The 20573-nt window shown below is 43.1% G+C and overlaps 1 protein-coding gene across 1 annotated transcript; it reads right to left on the bottom strand.

Annotated features, from left to right (window-relative positions):
* Positions 1–2232: 2232 nt before the first annotated feature.
* On the bottom strand, positions 2233–19340 carry SLC20A1 (solute carrier family 20 member 1). Its single transcript, XM_027621709.2, has 11 exons — positions 17350–19340; positions 16267–16890; positions 15981–16121; positions 15707–15792; positions 11088–11184; positions 8302–8421; positions 6493–6762; positions 5807–6368; positions 4871–5056; positions 4029–4113; positions 2233–3190 (listed from the first exon to the last, which is right to left on the bottom strand). Exons 2-11 carry the CDS (start codon positions 16610–16612, stop codon positions 3029–3031), a joined length of 2055 nt encoding a protein of 684 aa, XP_027477510.1. The 5' UTR covers positions 16613–16890; positions 17350–19340; the 3' UTR covers positions 2233–3028.
* Between the last annotated feature and the right edge of the window lie 1233 nt (positions 19341–20573).

Below are 20573 nucleotides of genomic sequence, written 5' to 3'. Positions count from 1 at the left end.
GGGAGGAAAGAAGGAAAAATTTTAGGATGCAGATGTGCAACTTGTCTAGACTGGAACAGATAAGCTGTGAGGGAGGCTTCCCCAATACAACAGTAACACTCTTGTTGATGTTTTCAACAGTCCTAAGAGGAAATTAAGACAACTGGTACAGTGGGGCGCCTGGGTGGTTCATCCGTTAAGCATCTGCCTCCAGCTCAGATCATGACCCTGGAGTCCTGGGATCAAGCCCCGTGTCAGGCTCCCTGCTCAGTGGGGAGTGTGCCTCTCCCTCTCCCTCCCCCTGCTCATCTTCTCTAATAAATAAAATCTTCAAAAAAAAAAAAAAAAAGACAACTGGTGCAGGATAGATTAGTGACAAGAACCTAAAAATAAAGACTACTCCAGGGAAATACCCAAAGTTGTACAAGGGTGCACCTGGGTGGCTCAGTCGTTAAGTGTCTGCCTGCAGCACAGGTCATGATCCCAGGGTCCTGGGATCGAGCCCCGCATCGAGCCCCGCATCGGGCTCCCTGCTCCGCGGAAGCCTGCTTCTCCCTCTGCCACTCCCCCTGCTTGTGTTCCCTCTCTTGCTGTCAAATAAAATCTTCAAAAAAAAAGTTGTACAAGAAAAGTGAACTGTTAAGACTCAGCAACTCAGTAATAGCTTTTAAATACTATGAATATTATCTTAGCAAAATTAAGACCCAATTATACAGTGAAAGTGGGAGGTTAGAGTCTATGTATGGTAAAAGTTGAAGATGACTAAAACTACACATCATTTTCCACTATGGGAAGTCAAGAGCCAAAAGCTGGAAGGGCCAAGTAGTTGCACAAACGTATAGCATTCGGCGACACTGGGATAAATACAAGGACTGAGTGTCACTGCATCAGGAAAGGGAGCAATGGTGGTGGGAGACCCATTTCTGTTGTAAGCCTTGTTGAGTCACATGACTCCTTAACATGCACACATACAACCTTGATTTCAAAAACTTGTTGAAAAAAAGGCAACCTCTATGTCCAAGAAACCAAAGCTCTCCAGAGCATGTATCCCCAGCCCGTGGTAGGTATTAGTATATATGGAAATACAAACTCCCTCTGGTCTCTTCTTAGTTCTTGGGGTTCCTCTTCCCCACATCTAGCTCCTCTTCCCAGAGAAACACATCCTTGATTCAAGTATTTTCTCAGCTGTTTTCTCCCAAGCCAGGGGGGAAATGTTGAGGCGGGTTACTATTCATTTAATCACAGGGAAGACAGGATCGAGGCTTGTGTGAGGCACACAGCATCAGGAAAGGAAACCAATACCAAAACTCAAGAGCGTCTCCTCCAAAACCTTCAGTCCAGGGATTGATGCTAAGTTCTCCTTTACCATACAGAGCCCCCTCCCTCCTTCCTCAAAAAAAAAAAAAAAAAAAAAATCACAGGGCTACTTTCAGCCAGCCCCAAAGGCTACAACCGATGTCCATTCTCTGCTAAGATGTAATACTGGGAAAGATACAACTCCCCAGGCTGGGTCTATCACCTGTAAGAGAGGGGTAAAGACCTATTCGAAGAGGTCTTGAGGATTAAATGTATATAAAAAGCTTAGCACAGTGCCTGACCTTAAATGGTGAACACTGAGTGAGCAAGTCTATGGCATGTACCCAACCAGTGAGTGACCTAATCTCTCTCAGGCATAGGTCAGGCAGGCATAGCTTTATGTGGTACAGTGTGGCTTCTCAAAGCTTCTTCCTAAAACACAACTCTCAGGACAGGAATCATCTACCTAGCTTGCAAAGCAATGCACTTTTCATTAACTGTTCTGATCAAGGGTGAAAGAGATAATGGGTCAAGACTGAAGAACCCATCACTGAAAGTTTTTAAGTAAGTTGAGCTAGCCACACACATATACACCCCACCCGTCTTAACATCCTTCAGAATAGCAAAGCTGGGAACATTCTAAATAAGGATCTGGTAAAGCAGTCCATTCAAACAGGAGAACTTGGTGGCCGTCAAACAATGAATACACTTATACATGCTAACGTGGGAGTGTCTAGGCTGTGCTGGCGCAAGGAAAAGTGCCGAACAGCTACAACAGTACTTGTGGACTGAAGTCATGGATATTCTGGGATCACAAGAAACTTAACAGGGAGGAGTGGGGAAGTGTAAGTGGGTCGGTAGTTATTTAAGATACTCTCCTAAGAATGGCATAGGGCTAATTGATTTGGAGCCCAGATGCTTCAAATATGAACAAAAACCATGAGAACGAAATTTTCTAAAAATTGTAGGCTTTTTTATTCAGTTAAGAGGTAGACAGATGAACATGGAAGGCTGTCCCATTTAACTTGCCCAAAGTTCATATTCCACTCCATTCATCCATCCCACACTGCCAGAAATTGTAAAGAAATAACCAAGACTGCCAGAAGGCTTTTTCTTCCTACTTCTTTTTAGCAATAATAGTGAACTGCTGGCAAAGAAGTTACTACTAACTTAAATTTTCACTGTGTCCAAAGAACCTCGTCCCTATAAGAAGTTCCCACATATGCCAATAGAACCTGCCACTACCGACAGGAGGGCAGAGTACAAATGGCTCTATTTCTCTAAGAGACTACAAGGGAAGCTTCAGTTATGTTTGTTGTTAAGTCCCTGTGCATGTTAGGGCAGAAGCTGGTGAAACCACCAAAGCAGAGCACACTGCGTCAAATGGCTCTGAATGGTTGTTTAAAAAAAAAAAAAAAAAATCGCAAGTTATCTTCAGAGACAACATTAAAACATAATGGAATTGAAGCCTGATACAAAAAGTAGAGAATTATGTACAGGAATTCACAGCCCAGAAGGAAAAGGGACCTCAATAGGAACCAGTGGAAACCTGGCTATTTTACATAGCTAATTTTGAGACAAGTCATATTTAGCACAAAAGCAATTATAGCACAAGTAACACTTCCCTCCCACAGCTCCCAAACTTTAAAAAGACTCTTGTCGGTCTTCTGTTAACACTGTGATCCTTCTTCAAAGGAGCAGGAATGTGTAAGGTGGCCCCAGACATCGACACGAATTTTAATCTCCAACAGCTTCACGCTCTGAGGATGACATATTTGAAGACTGCCATAATAGCAGCACTGATCACGCCAGAAATGGGGACGGTAACAAACCAGGCCATAAAAATGTTGCGGAAGAGTCGCCAGTCAACAGCCTTTTTGGATCGGAGCCAGCCAACAGATACAACAGAGCCCACCTAGCAGAGAAAGGGATCAAGGAGACTGGTTAGTAAAGGCCAATGGTATTTTGGTAACAGACACATGATCTTATGTAGGTAAGGAGCCCCAAGCAGCTGATGAGACTGATTCCATGAAAGATGGTCTGTAACAGGATAAGAAGCAGATTACCCACGGGAAGATGAAGGCAAAAATGTAAAAATCCAATCACTACATCTGTGGTAATTGGGGTAATATACGAGAACAACATCTCCTTTCTCTCTCCTGAGCTACTGGAATTTTCATCAACTGCTTTAATAATGAACAGTTTTAATAAATTATTTTAAGTTTCAGGTTTGCCAAACATCATTTTAGAGGAAGACAGTTATTAAACCTCATAGCCAATCACCTGGAGATACCCTAGAAGAAGAAGGATGACTCACAGGCTGCATGATGAACCAACTTAAATTGCCTTAAGGAAGCCAGTTTTTTTTTTCTAGTTATTACATGGCCATCAAGCAACTTCAGAATTCAACAAGATTCTCCGTACTTCAATTCTGAGGCTATGAATATAAATAACGCTGCCCTTCAACAGCCCAACAAGCCTCATAGATGAGCTAACTATACAGAAAAGGACTTTTGCCATCATTTAGGGAGAACATACAGTATTGGCTTAAATAAGAGTACTAGACCCAAGGAATTGTAAACTGTAAGCCTTTACATTATTGCAGTCATTTGTCCTAAATTTGTGAACTCTTCAGGACTCCAACAGCATAAAACTTTCTAAACTACAGTTATCACACTTGAAAAAACAAACAAAAAACTTCTCCATATTACTAGAACCATTCAATAGACACAGCACATATACATTACACTTACTTTACAATGTGTTGTACTGATGGGAAGACCAATATTTGATGCAATTACCACCGTGAGGGCAGATGCTAGTTCAATACTGAAGCCACTGTAGACATAAAAAGATTACTTGTCAAGAATGGAAGCTGTTTTATAAGCTAACATTACACCTCAAAGTTAACACAATCTTACTGTGCTCTACTCAGTGACAAAACCTGACACTAACCTAACATCTTTAATTTGCTGTAGGTCCTGAAATCTATTCTAAGATTTTATTTATTCAATATTCATTTGAGAGAGAGAGAGCATAAGCGGAAGAGTGGTAAGAGGGAGAGGGAGAAGCAGACTCCCCACTGAGCAGGGAGCCCAATGTGGGGCCAGATCCCAGGACCTGGAGATCATGAGCCAAAGGCAGACATGTAACCATCTGAGCCACCCAGGCGCCCCTGAAATCTAATTTAAATCAGGCTCTCTTCCCTCTTCTCTAATGTTTTTGAGGTTTTAAGGGTTCCTAGAAGCCCATTATTAAAGTTTGCACTTCTATCTGGAAGAATTTAATAAACATCAGTCTTAGCTCTCAAGTAAAGACAAATAAAGGACAAGTATACAGAGCTATTCACTCCACACACACACCTTTCTCAGAAAAGTCATATTATTAAGAGACCACTGGAGATGAGTATTTGACCAAAATTATGTTTAAGGGCCAGACAACATGTAAAATTGAAAAAGTTCACAACAATGAGAGTAACATCAGGACCTTATACAAGCTTGGGTTACATTAGCTGAAGATTTGTGTGGTAACACTACACAGTATTATGTATCCTAAGAAAATGAGCATTAGCCTAAGACCTGCTTTACCAACTTACCTAGAAGGTGTGATTGGTGTCAGATCTTTTCCCATGGTCTGGATAACTCTCCTTCCCCAAACCCACAGACCAATACAAATACCAACTCCACCATAGAGCAGAAGCCATATTGGTGTTGCTACTGTTGAAGAAACATCTCCCGTGTCATAAACCAGATACAAAGCAACCAGAGGACCGATGGCATTGCTGAAAGAAAAAAAGAGGACAAAGATGATTTTTCAGGCAGAACTAGAACTTGGCAAGATCCAGTTTGCTAAATGACCTACTAGATTATTTAAAGCAAAGCTGTCAAGCTCATTTAGCAAACAGTCCTTTCAAAAGAAATAAATAAATACACAGCAGAAAAAAATGGAAGCTGCTCTCAGAGAAGGGTCCCATGCATTTGGTGGCCCATCCTCCAACAGGTAGCCTAGAACAACTCTGGTTCCAATGACCAGTTTACAAACGACAGAACTACGGCCAACAACCTCCAAATTCATTCCCTAGGGCAGTGATTTTTAAGCTTTTCATCTCAGTATTCACCGAATTTACTATCACAGAACTGGATCCTATCTTGATAGACAAGACCTCTCCATGAAGAATATCTGTGTTTATCATCTACAGAAACATTCTTTGTAATCTCTCTAAAGGAAAAAAAAAAAAAAAATTTTTTTTTTTTTTTTAAGATGTTAAGTGATCTCTACACCCAACCTGGGGCTCAGACTTACAACTGAGATCAAGAGTCGTGTGCTCTACCGACTGAGCCAGTCAGGCACCCTTATAAAATAAATTTTACTGCCTGTTTTATTAAGTCAATAACTGCTATTACCTCACCCTCTCTAGCTTATTCGTGTCCCACGGGGTGGTATGGGACCAAAGCCACAAGCATAGCCTTATAAAAGGGGTAAGGTGATACAAAAATAGAAAGCGTGATGCTGTGATTCCAAGTCAACTGACCTGACGTCATTTCCACCATGGGCAAATGACCCAAAGCAGGCTGTAAGGATCTGCAGGAACTGGAAGAGGAGAGACACCTCTGGTTTATCCTGGTCATACCATTCTTCTAGAGAGCCGCTACTTCCTTTTCTGTCACCCAGACCCATCTCTGCCTTCTTGACACTCATGTCCATCTCGGATGCCGAGTGAATGTCAGACACAGCATTGCAGTAACTGGTGTAACTGTCCATTCGAATTCGCTTCTTGCTGTCTGCATTCGGCCATGTCAGTTTCTCCATTTCTTCACCTTTCTGTTCACCTTCTTTGGCACGGAATGAATCCAGAGGCATGCCACAAATTGCCATGGTGTAGGAAGTATAGCTATTATTGCGCCTCAAGGGTTTGTCGCCCGAGTCTCCCATGCAGTCTCCCACCTTGGCAAGATGTAATTTATGGAGCAGCTCTTTGTACAAGCCAGAATCTTTATGCACGGTGTGATACTGATAGTGCCCACTGGAGTTTATCTGGTTACTGACGGCTTGATTGAACTGAACAAGGTTCCCATTAGGCAACTGCACTGCCCCTGGCCAAGACCAGAAACAGTAACATTAAAAACAAACAGCATCAGGTCCAAACAGCAAGCCTCCTCCCCAGGATAGGTAACAAAGCCAAACTCTTATTTTCCCCACTGAAGAAACTCTACTCACCATTCATGGTGCTATCTATGCTGGTTTCCTCTTTCAGATCCACGCTGGGAAGCCTCTCTCGCTCTGGAGCTTCCTCCAAGTCTCCAAGTTTAAACGAGACTGTTCTCTCCTCCACCACAGCCCGGAGTGGCACAGTGGCAGACCCTACCTCAGAAACAGGATTCCTGGTTTCAATATCGCTGAGAGACAACTTTGTTTCTTCGTGGTCTTCTTTCAAGCTATTCTTTTTTTCCATTAAAGGGCTTTCAGAAGGACTAGACTTTATTTCTCCTAGAAAAAAGGGGGGTTTTTTTGGTTTGGTTTTGACCAAACTAACTCATTCCAGATCTCCCGTCTCCCCATCTAAAAAAAAATCCATCTCAAAGTAATATACTTTGGTGAAAATTCAGGATAATTTTCCCTGTCTGCTTCACTTGGCTTATCTCCTATCTTTCCTTTGGAAAGAAATCAGCAATGCTTCAGAAGTCACAAACTTTTTCAGTAAAGGGCCGACAGTAAAATATTTTAGGCTTTATGGGCTCTGCTGCATATTCTTCTCCTTCACAAAACAAAGATTCTGGTTTTACAAGGATAAAAACTATTCCTAGCTCCCTGCTGACCCATTCTGAGGTGAAAGGTACCTAAAAAGCATGAGATGGACAAACTGAAATTTTACACTGCATCTAATTCATGTTCTTTTTAAAAAACGAATGCCCCCAAATTTCAGTCCAGGAGTTCAAGCAAAGGAACACAGCTCAATGCAGGCAACTAAAGATGACCACTTGAATTCCCACCTCTGTAAAACAGAGGTCTGCTTTAATGTTCTGCCTTCTGGTGCTGAATGCCATGACTAGGCAGGAATATTTTCTGCTCAGTCTACCAATGCCCAGTACGTTTACATGTTCATTCAGGCAGCACAACCACGCTATAGAGTAGAACCATAAAACATTAGCGAGACTTGTCTCCTCTTCTTCCAGACTGGGGGAAGAATGAGGTCGGGATGTCATGCAAGTCTCATTCCCACTGTGCACACGGCACAGGCAGACTAGCACAGACTAGAGCCTCTCCGAGAGGGCTCAGTGCAGCTGCATGACACAGCACTCCTCCTAGTGCCCAGCAGTACGTGCATCCCTCCACTGCCCAACGACAAACTTGAAATCACTAACCAAGCATTTGCAGATGGAAAGGGCAGAAAAAGGTTACTTTAACAGATCTCAAGCCAGTAAGGAAACAAATACAAAATTTAAATAAGACTGACACTAACGAACTTTATTCCGTATTTAATTACACTTTACTGCCCTTATGTAGTAATGGTCTAAATGATTCCTTCACATTAACACTGGAAAATATCTACCTCTAGAATTTGGGTGACAATTCAGAGAATTAACCAAATCGAAAGTCAGATATAAATATGTGACTTAGCTTTGCATGTCTAAATCTGAAGTTACACACAGAAGTAGTTAGGATAAAGTTTCCTCCTTGAAAATATTTTGTACCTACCCCCCTATTACACATTAAGATATCCTCACACTTCCAATTAATGTTAAGCTACTTCTCTCTGTATTTCTGTCACCAGCAAGTGACGCAGTAAAAAGTAGACTGAATGACCAGTTTGTCCCCCATTATATGTCAACTATTCCTTATGAGTAGGTCTCAGGTCATTTCAAGTCAATAAAAACATAGTTTGGACAATAAACCCATCTCCTGAAATCTCATTTAAAATTTTTGACTTTGCCAATCTATCCAAATAGTGGGTTTTTATTAAGTGATCACACACAAAAAAACAAGCACATTGCTAGATAAAATGTTCTGCTACAATTTGTTACTTACGTTCGATTTTTCTCTTCATCCTGGGACATACAAAGAACCAGACGATAAGGGCACAGAAAACTGCACATCCCACCGAGATGAGGATGGTGCCCCACAGAGGAAGTTTGTCAAAGCCCAGCACTAGGAGATAAAATGGTGCATCTTGAAAACCCCAGGGCAACAGCCCCCTGCAACAATGTGTAAACCCTCCTCTGGGGACTCGGGGGTTCCCCAAGCCAACCCATCACCCTTTATAACTGCTGCCAGCCTTAGGTCCACAAGGTTTTAATTGTGCTCATAACTACACAAATTTGGAGGGGGGGAAATCCCATGGTCATCTGAAACCCACACCTCCACCTCTGGCTCACTCTCCACACCTGCTAGATTAGATTCGTGTCTCCCAAGCTCCTTCGAAAACTAGTTTTCCTTTCTTTACTTAGAAGATAATAAGGATCAACTATACTGAGCATCTGCAACTAGCTATGAAAAAATGGAAACCTTCCACTCCCTAAGCCTCCAGATGGTAGCTGCCACACATTATGTTTGCACATACAGATTTTGATGTTAAAAAAGAAAGGGGCCCCAAGACTCATATTTGTCATACTGACAGAATTCTCTGTGGAAGTTATCACATCCATTGTATTACCCTCCAGTAAAATCCTTTAACAAGATTATCTCTTAAGAGGCATTATCAAACTAAGATACAGAAAACCAGAATATTATCAAAAGATAATAGTTCAAAGGGCTATCTTTCACAAAAAGAAAATAGTTTAGTGGTAATTTAATTAACAAGCCGTATCTTAGAGACTTGCCTACTTTTCACCTGGCTTTGGGATCATTAGTATCAGTCCTCATCTGTTTATCACTTAAATGCCAACAGGCTCCAAGCCACCAGCCTAATGACTGAAGCAAAGCACTACAGAATTCTATTTAAGCCTAAAAGATGTTATAATGATCTATAGTTCATCCAAGAATAGCTTGGCTACCTGCAGTTCTTTTGCTTTATTCTGATTAGGGGGGGGCGCCTTGGTGGCTCAGTTGGTTAAACGACTGCCTTCGGCTCAGGTCATGATCCTGCAGTCCTGGGATCCAGTCCCACATCGGGCTCCCTGCTCAGCAGGGAGTCTGCTTCTCCCTCTGACCCTCTTCCCTCTCGTCCTATGTCTCATTCTCTCTCTCTCAAATAAATAAATAAAATCTTTAAAAAAAAATAAAAAATAAAAAAATATTCTGATTAGGAATTAAATTACTTATAAAATGGAAAATCTATTGTCCCCCCAATGATTAATATTTAAAAATCACATATAAATTGTGGTCCCTTCAAAACTAAAGTTCTATAGTGACTATAAATCTTTCCATTTTAATTCCTATCAATTATAACCATGTATTTAGTCACACAAACTAAAATATATATGAAATTTAATCAATGTCTATCACAATTTAAATTTGCCTGTGTTCCAAGTCAAAAAGGGGAGATGAGAAGGGGAAATTTTTCTTGTAAATGATCCACAAAGAACAGAACAAAAATATCCCAAGTTCCTTTTTCAAAAATGACTGAAAGTTTAAGTCTCTATTTCACTGAACTATGAGCTTTGCTGCTACCAGATAAAACAGTGCTTAGAGCCTCTCCTGTGAGGTTTAGCACAAAGAACTCAATTTAAAATAGAACGAAAATGCAGCATGCATGTTTTTCTTTGCCTGTACCATTTAGCAAGGAGTCTGGTATCCCCTAAGATCAATATTGTCATAAAGTTGTCCATTTTCCTTCCTAATTATTCCAAGAATAAAGACAAGGCTAAAAATACTTAGCTAATTCCATTTTTGGTCAGTGACTTATTACTTCAGTGAAGTTTAAGAAGCAAGTTACAATCCATTAGTCAGAAAAGTAATCAATTTAGTGGGCCCCAATGAAAATTAAAAACTAAAGAGAATTATCTGAAAATATGAGTGCACAGCACACAGTAAGAGTAAATAGTTTCAAAATACTATTCTGGTTTTCCTTCCTCTTTCTCTACATGGGTGTCTTGGGCAGCAATGTACAATGTATTTTTTCCAGTAGGTCACAGTGAAAAGATTAAAAGCCATTGACTTGACCATCAAGTCAAATGACCCTAGATAGCAAAACTGAGCTGATCAAAGCATGTACTGTCCTGTAAGTTACAAGTGATTGATCTTTTTCAGTTGTTAAATTGAACACGTATCATAATTTAATCCATGCTTTGCCTTAGTCCCAAAATAAAAGCAATAATTTCAATCTTTATATCCTCAAATTATTTTTCCTCTTAGCTGCATGAATTCTTCTTCCAAGTGCACTTAGACCAGTTGTTAAACATCCCAACTCTTCTCATTCAAGCAGATTCAGGGAAGTAAATTTAGTGCTTAGAAACAAAGGTAGCTCCATTTGGGAGAGAAAAATGAGAATATCCAGCAAACCAGTCCTAAATGACTGATTATTGAAGACCAAATATAACTAATGACTCTTCAGTAGTCAGTAGTTGAGGTATCACTTCCAGTATTTTTAGCATAGATAGGAGAAAGGGAGGGAGAAGGTCATATTATCGGTGGATCCTGTGAAGACTAAAGAGTAAAGGTCTGTAGTGATTTAGAATCTGAGCAGGTCTCTTTGGTTGAAAAACTATCTAGGTTAACTCAGCATACACTAGCCTGCAGCCTTCTGAAATGGGCGCAGGCCAGCCACCTTCTAGGAGATTTCAGCCCTGTAAAGCAAAAAGGGGTAAATTGGGCATTTAATGCAAGTTTTATAAACAACTTTAAATTCACATTTAAATATTTTGATATGTACTTACAAGGTGCTCCAGTATACATGATGGAAAAAAAGTTTATTCCAACTGTGCAGGCATAGAAAACTGGCAAAGCTCGCAAACCATTAGGAACTGGATCTGCCTGTAAAAGATCGTAAGATCAATACCTTAAAAGGTGTTAAAGTTAATTCATTTCCACAGAACCTTGTAAAAGGGCAGGTTCGGGAATTACAGTGCCAGTTACTGGTCTCCAAGCAGTAGGAAAAGCCCAGTTGGCCTTGTTCCTGGAAGTCTCCCTACCAAGGCTGACCTCATCTTTTACATCTACCTGGATTTAAGTTTATGTTTGGTTTATTATTATTATGTGGGAGGGGGCTGCTATTTCTAACAAGGCTACCTATCCCAGTGACTGGTAATGTCCCAATTAATCAGTTTTATCACCCAGTGTTCTAAGGTATCTGATGTCCAGATATAAATTTGAGCATACATCTGAGATGTACATTTGTAAAAGATGTCAAGAAACAGACTATGAGATGTTAGGACATTTCTCACCATGTCTGCAAAGATTTTTTTTTTTTTTAAAGATTTTATTTATTTATTTGACAGAGAGACAGTGAGAGCAGAAACATCAGCAGGGGGAGTGGGAGAGGGAGAAGCAGGCTTCCCGCCGAGCAGAGAGCCCGATGAGGGGCTCGATCCCAGGACCCTGGGACCATGATCTGAGCCAAAGGCAGATGCCTAACGACTGAGCCACCCAGGCACCCCTGGAAAAGATTTCTTAAAACCAAAACATGCAGAATTTACCTGCAACAAACATCTTTTCTAGACATCAACAGATATACCATTATTAATAATTTACCAAACTGCTAAAATAAAAATCAACTGTACACTAAGTCACCTCCTCATTCAACAGACTGTGCCAAACACTATTGTGGGCACTAAAATGTGGAAACGAATGAGACAAAGTTCCTGGCCTCAGAGAACTGACATTTACATTCTAGTAGAGAAAAAAGTAGCAATAAATACTATGAAGAAGATAAAGGAGGGTAAGGGGCAGTGATGGAAGGAGGGGCACACTGGGGAGTATCAGTGGAACATAGACACAAACGTGGTAAGTCAACAAGCCACGTGCATTCCTAAGGGTGGAAAAAAAGCAAGCCACCTTGGGGGGGCGGGGACTGTATTCCAGACAGAGATATCAGCAAGTGCAAAAACCCTGAGGCAAAAACTCCAGATGTTTAAGGAACTGCAAGGCCAGTGTAACTGGAAATAAGAAGAGTTGCACTTACAACAAATATGTATTAATTCTACAGGAAAACATCGAAGTCAAACACTTAAAGAGAACACAGATTTGAATATACAGGGAAAACTAAACTATGAAGATATTACCCTAAAGGTTTAATGCTGCCTTGATGACAATCCAAAAGAAAATCTTGAGAAAGAAGAGAAAGACCCAAAGTGATTCTAGAGTTTCTGACTAAGGGTACATGGCTGGCTAAGTCGGTGGAGCACTTAGTCACGGTGGTGACTCTTGATCTTGGTTGTGAATTTGAGCCCCACACTGGGCACAGAGATTACTTAAAAATAAAATCTTTAAAAAACAAATAAGTAAATACAGCTTCTGACTAAGATAATCAATACATTGGGAAGAAGGAGGTAGTGGCTGAAGATGAACACAACAGAAGATGCCATTCCAAATCAGTAGAGATGAGCCCTCACTGAAAACCACTTTGAATTTTAGCTTCCCTATCCATACTTTAAATATGTATTTTTCTTCTAAGAACTATCCATGGTTTCAAGATCCTCCCCAAAATCAAAACCCATTAGGGTTCCATAAACCTTACATAGGGACTTCTCTTAACAGATTCTCAAATACTATTTGGTAATATGGTATCAAATCAAACTAATTATAGAGTTGGGAGGAAGTAGCCTATGTTTTTATTTTTCTGTATAGCCCAATTATGTATTCCCTCAAGGTAACCAAAAATTAATTAGTTGGGGGGAAGGTAGGGAATGAATGATGCTACTACTGGTTTATTATGAAATACAGGCTCAGGGGCGCCTGGGTGGCTCAGTCTGTTAAGCATCTGCCTTCGGCTAAGGTCATAATCCCAGGGTCCTGGGATTTAGCGGGGCTCCCTGCTCAGCATGGAGTCTGCCTCTCCCTTTCCCCCAGCTCACGTTCTATCAAATAAATAAAATCTTAAAAAAAAAAAAAAAGAAAGAAATACAGGCTTAGCCTAAAAAAGGGCTAAGTTCATAAATCAGCCGGGGGGGGGGGGGGGGGGGGAGTGATAAAACAAACCGTGTTCTCCCTTTAACTCCCTCCAGACTCCTCTCAGTCACTCACAAGAGGTAACCAAGGCTAACAACTTCATAAAATTTTTATTACTGTATGACTTATCTAACACACACTTGAATCTTTACCTGAAAATAATGTAAATATCTCACCATCCAGTTATGTGAGATGTGAAAGGGGGGTCTTCATAACTCCCCATCTTCAACCAGAATAGTCCACTGTTTACATACTGGATGTTCCCATAAACCTTTGTCTAAAGAAAAAGGCTCCTCTGAGTTTGAAAAGATGTCCTAGATTTAATGTGATTCCTAACAAAAGGGAGAATGCTGAGCGACCTGTTTTCTCTAACTAGCATTTAAATACCCAACAGGGAAACTTTCCCTTAGCCCCTATTCCTTGTTTATTGCCCCCAGTCCTTTAAAGGGAAGTACCTCACCTCCATTCTCCTTTTTCCTACTAGACCACCCAATACCCTTGAAACAGACATTGAGAAAACAGAAAACTTTTAAAAAGAAATTTTAATGTTAATTTCCAAAACAGAATCTTAAGTTGGAAAGCATCTTAATGGTCAAATATTCAGACTTTAACAGCCAGGACCCCCAAAGGTTACCAGCATTAAGGATGTTTTCTTGAGATTTAAAACCTAAGGTAACCAGAACTATTCACATTCATCACCTAAAGACTCACTGATAGATTGGGCACAAGGGTATATATGGGTCATGGGGATGAAAGGGGGGTTTGGAGGTCAGGAAGGTTCTCAAAGTCAAAATTGTTTTAAACACAATTCCAATCATTCTTAATCATGTCCATCCTCATTCCCACATAAAGAATATACAGTTAAGAAGTTAATATATTTAACTTTAGCTCTCAACTGTGGGTAAAAAATACCTGCCCGTGCATTTCTCAAATCAGAGATTCTGGGCACTAAAAATCCCTCCTCACACCTCAGAGCACCACCATTCCCCCTCCAAGAAAGAAGACAAGTTTGTTTTGTCTTGAGACACACAAAGCCTCTCCAGAATCAGAACAATTTGCTTCCCAGTAATCAACAAAGACCCAATGTAAACTTTTATAAAGCAGGAATCCCTAACGGGATCCTATTAATTCTTCTGGTTCTCTGGTATGGAGCAAGCTATATGGCTCTAATAAGAAGACTGAAAGATCTGACCAGTGACTACTGGTACAGCTCAAATCTAAGCTTCATGTTATCATATGCTACAACAGTTCTGGGGATTGGGAGGTAGGTGCTCATCATACCTGTTTGCTAAGTAGAACAATACCGAACTTCAAGGCCGTTAATAGTAACAATGAACTATTTACTCCCAAATTATAATCAACCTATAGATGTTTCAAATTTTCAACTGCTATATTCTGCCAGACTCAGGTCCGAGGAAAAGTGATTAATGAATCACGGTATTTCTACAGAGGTACAAATCCTTCCCTACAGAAGCTTACAACTAGACCAAACAAGTGGATCTGAATATATTCTTACCCCTTGGGATTAAGCTACCTATCTCTCTTCACTCAGATTTCTACCGTTTAGGAGCATTTTTAAGAACTCACAATGGACCGTTAAGAGCCAGTCCCCTCAGAAAAAAGACAACTTTGTTTCCTGAGAAAAATGCATTTATTCTTACTAAGTAACTCAGTCCAATGACAACATCCCTTGTTGTCTACATTTATTTTGGAGCCAGCATCAGACTTCTTGATAAAAATGCTATTGGGTCACTCAAAAGGGATTTTCAAATGGGACAGGAAATTAAATGACTGTCTGGAAACTTTTTTTTTTTTGCCAAGAAAAACAAAACAAAACAAAACCTACCTTTACTGGCTCTTTTACCTAGTCTAAGAAATTATAGAGTCGAGTCACTGTGAGAGGTAAAGTCCCCACCTAGAAGCTTATAAACTGGTTATGATAATCAGCACTACAGAAGTAACTACGTGGAGACCCAAACTACTCAATTTAACTATCAGCTAAAAAAAAAGCCACAAGAGACATTGTGACTTATTGAACCCCAAGCTTGTAAGTCAAACTGGTCTGCATATGATGGTTTAGGTAAAGCAGTAATCAACAAACACCTGTACAAAGCCACCCTGAATAAATTTCCTTATTTTCTCATTTCCAGCCTCTCCTATTTCTTGGCACACCATAGTACTCATTCAATTTTTCCTCTGAATGCATTCATTCTTGGTTACGGAAAATTTGTTTCTTTCAGAGAACTCAGCAACATACAAGAGATATACGGAACATAAATTTTTTAACTTTCTAAGGCCACACCAATCACATCTGGAAGAATGCTAACAGTCTGAATACCACGTGAGTATAACCCATCAAAGGTCATAATAGAGGAGAGAGAAAGATTACCTTACGGAGGATGAATGCACGAACAAGGAAGAATAAAATTCCAGACATAATACCAGAAAGCAGTGGAGAGATGAACCAAGACATCACTGGAACAGAACACAATAAAAAAAAAAAAAAAAAAGTCAATTAATGAAAAGTAGCAACAAAAAAAAACCACTTTAAATTTTAATATTCTATCTTCAAAACTTTCTATTTTACACCATATATTTCATATAATGCCACGGTACCACACGACAAGAATAAAAATTAAAAAACCATTTAGAATTAAACATACCAATTTTTATCAGTTCAGACCACTTGACACCCTCCTGCCCCTTTGCCACAAGGGAGAAACCAATGGTTGCACCAACAATACAATGGGTTCCAGAAATGGGAAGCTTCAAAAACGAAGCCACTAGTTGCCACACAGCAGAACCTGAAACACAGGCAAGTTTTATTAAATGGCAAAATTCTTAGGAACGCACTGCATTCTGAAGAAAAAAATCTGAAACGGAGAGCACAGGAATGGAACTACCCATTTGCTCACCCGCCACTAAGGAGCATACATAAAAAGAACTCACCAAACATCGCACTGACGGAGCCGGCCATCAACAGCTGTTGGGTCGAATTGTACATCTCCACGTCGATTAAGCCCTTCCTGATTGTTTCGCTCACTTTGGCCCCCAGTAGGACAGAGCCCACGGTTTCAAAGATACTCGCTAGGATGCAGGCTTGCTTGAGGGTCACTACACCTGAGCCCACAGCTGTACCAAACGAATTTGCTACATCATTGGCTCCCACGGAGAATGCCAAGACAAATGCAATAATGAAGCCCAGGATCAGCATCCATAGGTAGTCCACCAATGGACCAGAAGCAGCAGCAGCAGCAAAAGTACTGGTAGGCAGCGTTGTCACGGTAGATGCCATTCTCTAGACTAGTGGTTTGTTGTTGTTTTTTTTAATTATAAGAGAATTACTGAGCGGCTTTCAAGATGTGTAAACAGAATATGAGGTATCAAAAATGCTATAATAAATAATATATATTATATAAAATTAAATACTGTAAACTACGGCACAGAAACCGAGCTGGGGAGTTACTGCTATACGCTGAGTCTGGGCATCTGTTGTCTGTGGTTTCTTTGGCTCTGGAGGGCTAAAAGCAAGGAGAATTCCATGGCGGAGAAGAGAAAGGACGCAAGTTCATCCTGGGGGGGGGGGGGGGGGGGGGGGGAAGAAAATAACAATAACAGCGAGCCCTGGGGGGACGCGTGCGGCACCCCGCGCTGGCCCACGCGGCTGGGGAACCCGGCCTTGTCCTCCTCCCGCACCCCCCGTCCCGGGCCCCGAGCAGGGCTCGCGAGGCGGTGGGCACGTGGCGCCGGGAACCCCCTCGGCCGGCGCGCGCCCAGCCCGCGCCCCGCCCCCCGCCCGCGCGCGCCCTCCCCACGAAAACCGGAAAAGAGCCGTTCCCGCGCGCGCGCGCCGCCCGGGGACCGCCAAAAAGGCCCGCGGGCGGGCGGGGTGGGGGAGGGAGGCGAACAGAAACGAAACCAGAATCTCGCCGCACCGCCCGCACCGGCCCACCCGACCGCCTCCCGCGCCACGGCGTCGGCGCCTGGCCCCGGGAAGAAGAAAGCCTTATCCACGGTGGCGCCACCACTCACCAGAGAAAACGAAGGGCCGAGCGGGAGACGAGAGGTGCAGGCTGCGGCGGTGGGTTGGAGCCACGGACGCACGCACCTGGGGTCGAGGAGGAGACGGCCCGGGGCGGAGGCTCCGGGGATGGTTCGGCGGGGTTTAGCGACCCACCCTGGAAGCACCCGCGGGCCCCTCAGCGGCCGAGAAGAGCAAGCACGCAGCGCGCTCCGGCAGCCATCACTCTGGCGGTACACCCCGCCGGCCCCTACTTATAGCCCGGCGCCGCGACCCGCGTGACCCGCCGCGCCTCGCCCCGGCTCCAGAGCCCCGCCCCCGGGGTGGTGCAGCCCCCACCGGCCGGCGTGCCCAACCGGGTGAGCCCGACGGCGGCGCTCATTGGCCGGACCCGCGCCGGCGGCCACGCCCCCAGCGGGGAGCTTGTCCACGTGGGGAGGGCCAGCCCCCACTCTGCAGCCTCGCCCTGGCGTCTGTGTAGTGTCTCGGCACACGGGTTAGTTCCTGGTGGAGACCGTGGGGGACCCTAGCGCTGCCGCCGGAGGTCGTCATGCGGGGTTTTAGAGGCCGCGACCAAGGTCATTCCTAGTCCCCCTATCTCGCGGGCCCCGTTTCACAGTGCTGACCGCTTCTCCAGGCTTCCTTTGAGCGCACTAGTGACCTGCCGCGTCCAGAGGCTACACCTAGCCGAGTTCCCCTCCGGTCCGTCCAGTGACGCTGCGGCAGAGCTCGAGCCCTCGGGCTCCGGATCCAGTCCTGGCACGTTGTCGCACCTGTGACTTGCCCTTGGCCAGACAGGCACTGGCCCTCGCGGGGGGAGGGAGAAGGCTCACGTGGTCGGTTTGCTCCCGCAGTCATGCACTTGGGTGAAAACAGAAAGACTGAAGAGTCACGAGAACCAGGTTGTCTCCCCGTTTATGGCGCAGAGCCTCAGGAAGGCTGTGGGTCATTAATTTCCTGTAGACCTGCGTTTTCTACGTCGTGGCTGTGGCGCGGGAGGAAGGACACTGCTTCGGATTCAAGTCCTGACTCCTACTTGCTGCAGGGTGTCACCTTGAGAAAATTCCAGATCTCTCAGACTGCATTGTCACTAATGTAAAATGTTAACAATCAGTACCTATTTTGTGGCAGGACTTAAATTAACGTAGCGCGAATGTGACCAGCACTCAGTAGGCACAGAATGCTAATTTCCGGTTTGCTCTTAATGTAAAAATGCCTGTTTTAGGATGTAGGAAAGGGTGGAAGGGGACGGTCTCTGTGCATCCCAGAAGCTTTTCTATTCTTTTGATGTAAAAATTGATTTCTGGGCTCCTACAGGGTATATAATACAGTTTTGACGTTAATAAGATTTGCTCTGCACATTTGGGGGCATTTATTCTATTGTGCAGCTTAAGATCAAAACTAATCATGCCGGGAGATTAAAGTCGTGCTTTCTTGTCGGGGTTGTAGTGAGATTGAAGAATTTCAACCAGAAATACTTACCAGGCTTAGAATGTTCTAGAGTCCTTTCCACCTTTTTGCCATTTCTAGTAGCAGGGCACTGAAGAGCAGAAGCAAAGATGCTCTGTCTGGGACATCTATGAAGGCTTAAACTGCTCATGAGTATTCTCTGACCTATCTAGAACATCTGATGGAGTTCTGTGAGTACCTTACAAAGCTCTAGGTCCCAAGGTCATGTCTGAAGCAGAAAGTGCATGCCTGGGAGCAATGACCCTAGAATGCAATGACCCTAGAATGCAATTCTGATGTAATTCTGGCACCTTAAAATGTACTCCTCCCTCCACCTTCAATTCATTCCAAGGTTATGAAAAAATTGAATAGAAGGACTGAGCTGTTAAAGGTCCTTAGTGTTCTGCCATTTTTAAAACGATGATTTTGGGTTGGGGGAGATGTGTGTGAAATAGGTGAAGGGGATTAAGAGTACACTTAGGGTGATGAGTACGGAGTGATGAATTGCTGAATCATACACCTAAAACTGATATAACACTGTATGTTAATTATATTTGAATTTAAAAAATAAAATTTTAAAAATAATTTTCAAAGCAATTGTTTGTAAGGGAATTGCTTAGGACTTTTCACAGCATGTGTGTCTTGTTTTGGTTTTTTTTTCTTTTTGTCCATGGACATACTTTTTCTGGTCAGTGGTATTAGCTCTTCGAGTTGGCAGATACTTACTGGACATCCTCTTGAGTCAGGGGGTGGGGCAACCACTGTGAGTAGCCATCAGGGTAAGAGAGCATAGCCCAGGCCCCTTGGGATGGGTTTGCAGGGAGTCGGAGAGCCCTGGGGCAGAGATTCAAAGAGACTTCCCCTTGCATTACAGGTGAATTACATTAACATCTGTAGGCTGGTCCTATCCTTCCTCAGGACAACAGAGTGCCTCTGCCAACCAGGTTACAAGGAGGGAGAAGTTGGGGATTGGGGTGGGTCCTGACCACCTCACCAGGGGAGAGAGCATCAGTGGGGTACAGCCCTTAGAGACCTGGAGTTGCCTTGGTCCTGATGCCTTCATCCTCCCAGGGGGGAGGAGAGGTAGGACTCTGCCTGTAAGAGAAGTTACAGTGCGCTGAAAACGGAAAGAGGAGGTAGGAAGACCGCCAAGTCAAACACAAATGGCTCTGGTTCCGACCTTATCGCTGAACTTCGGAAAGAAGACAGAGATCCTAAGGATAACATTTCTCTGTTAGAATCAAGGTGTCGGTGCACACTCTCTAGGATCTGAGTGAGGCCATTTGGTCTGGTGGTTAAACACACAGACTATAAAGCCAAACTACCTATTCTGCTATTCACTAGTCATGTGACCAAGGACAAATAAATTCTCTGCCTTATTTTTTTCATCTGTAAAGGGGAGATGTTGAGAGTTCCTACTCTATAGGGCCATTGTGAGGACTCAAGGTATATAAAACTCTTCTAAAGTTCTCACACATGGCTGGCACTACTTAGGCATTCATACTCTCCTTACTCAACTGCTGAAGGCCTACTATGTGTATGTCAGCTGTCAGAGCTGCCATCTGGGCCAAAAGCTCATTCAGACTTCTCCCGCTGCTCATAGAAAATGAGGGGCCACATAAAACTGGAACCTGCTGCCAGAGGGGGAGGGGCAATGTGTGGCAGAGGACACATGGTGGGCTCACTGGCCTGGGAGTGGGAGGCCTGGGCCTGGCGCAGGCCCCGACTGCCCATAGGATCTTTGGTAGATCAGAGTCACTGTCACTGAGCTCACATGCCCAAGGGT

Source organism: Zalophus californianus, chromosome 8, assembly GCF_009762305.2.
Source record: "Zalophus californianus isolate mZalCal1 chromosome 8, mZalCal1.pri.v2, whole genome shotgun sequence".
Lineage (NCBI taxonomy): Eukaryota > Metazoa > Chordata > Mammalia > Carnivora > Otariidae > Zalophus > Zalophus californianus.
The sequence above is the reverse complement of the archived record's forward strand: the minus strand, read 5'-3'. Positions and strand labels throughout refer to the sequence as shown.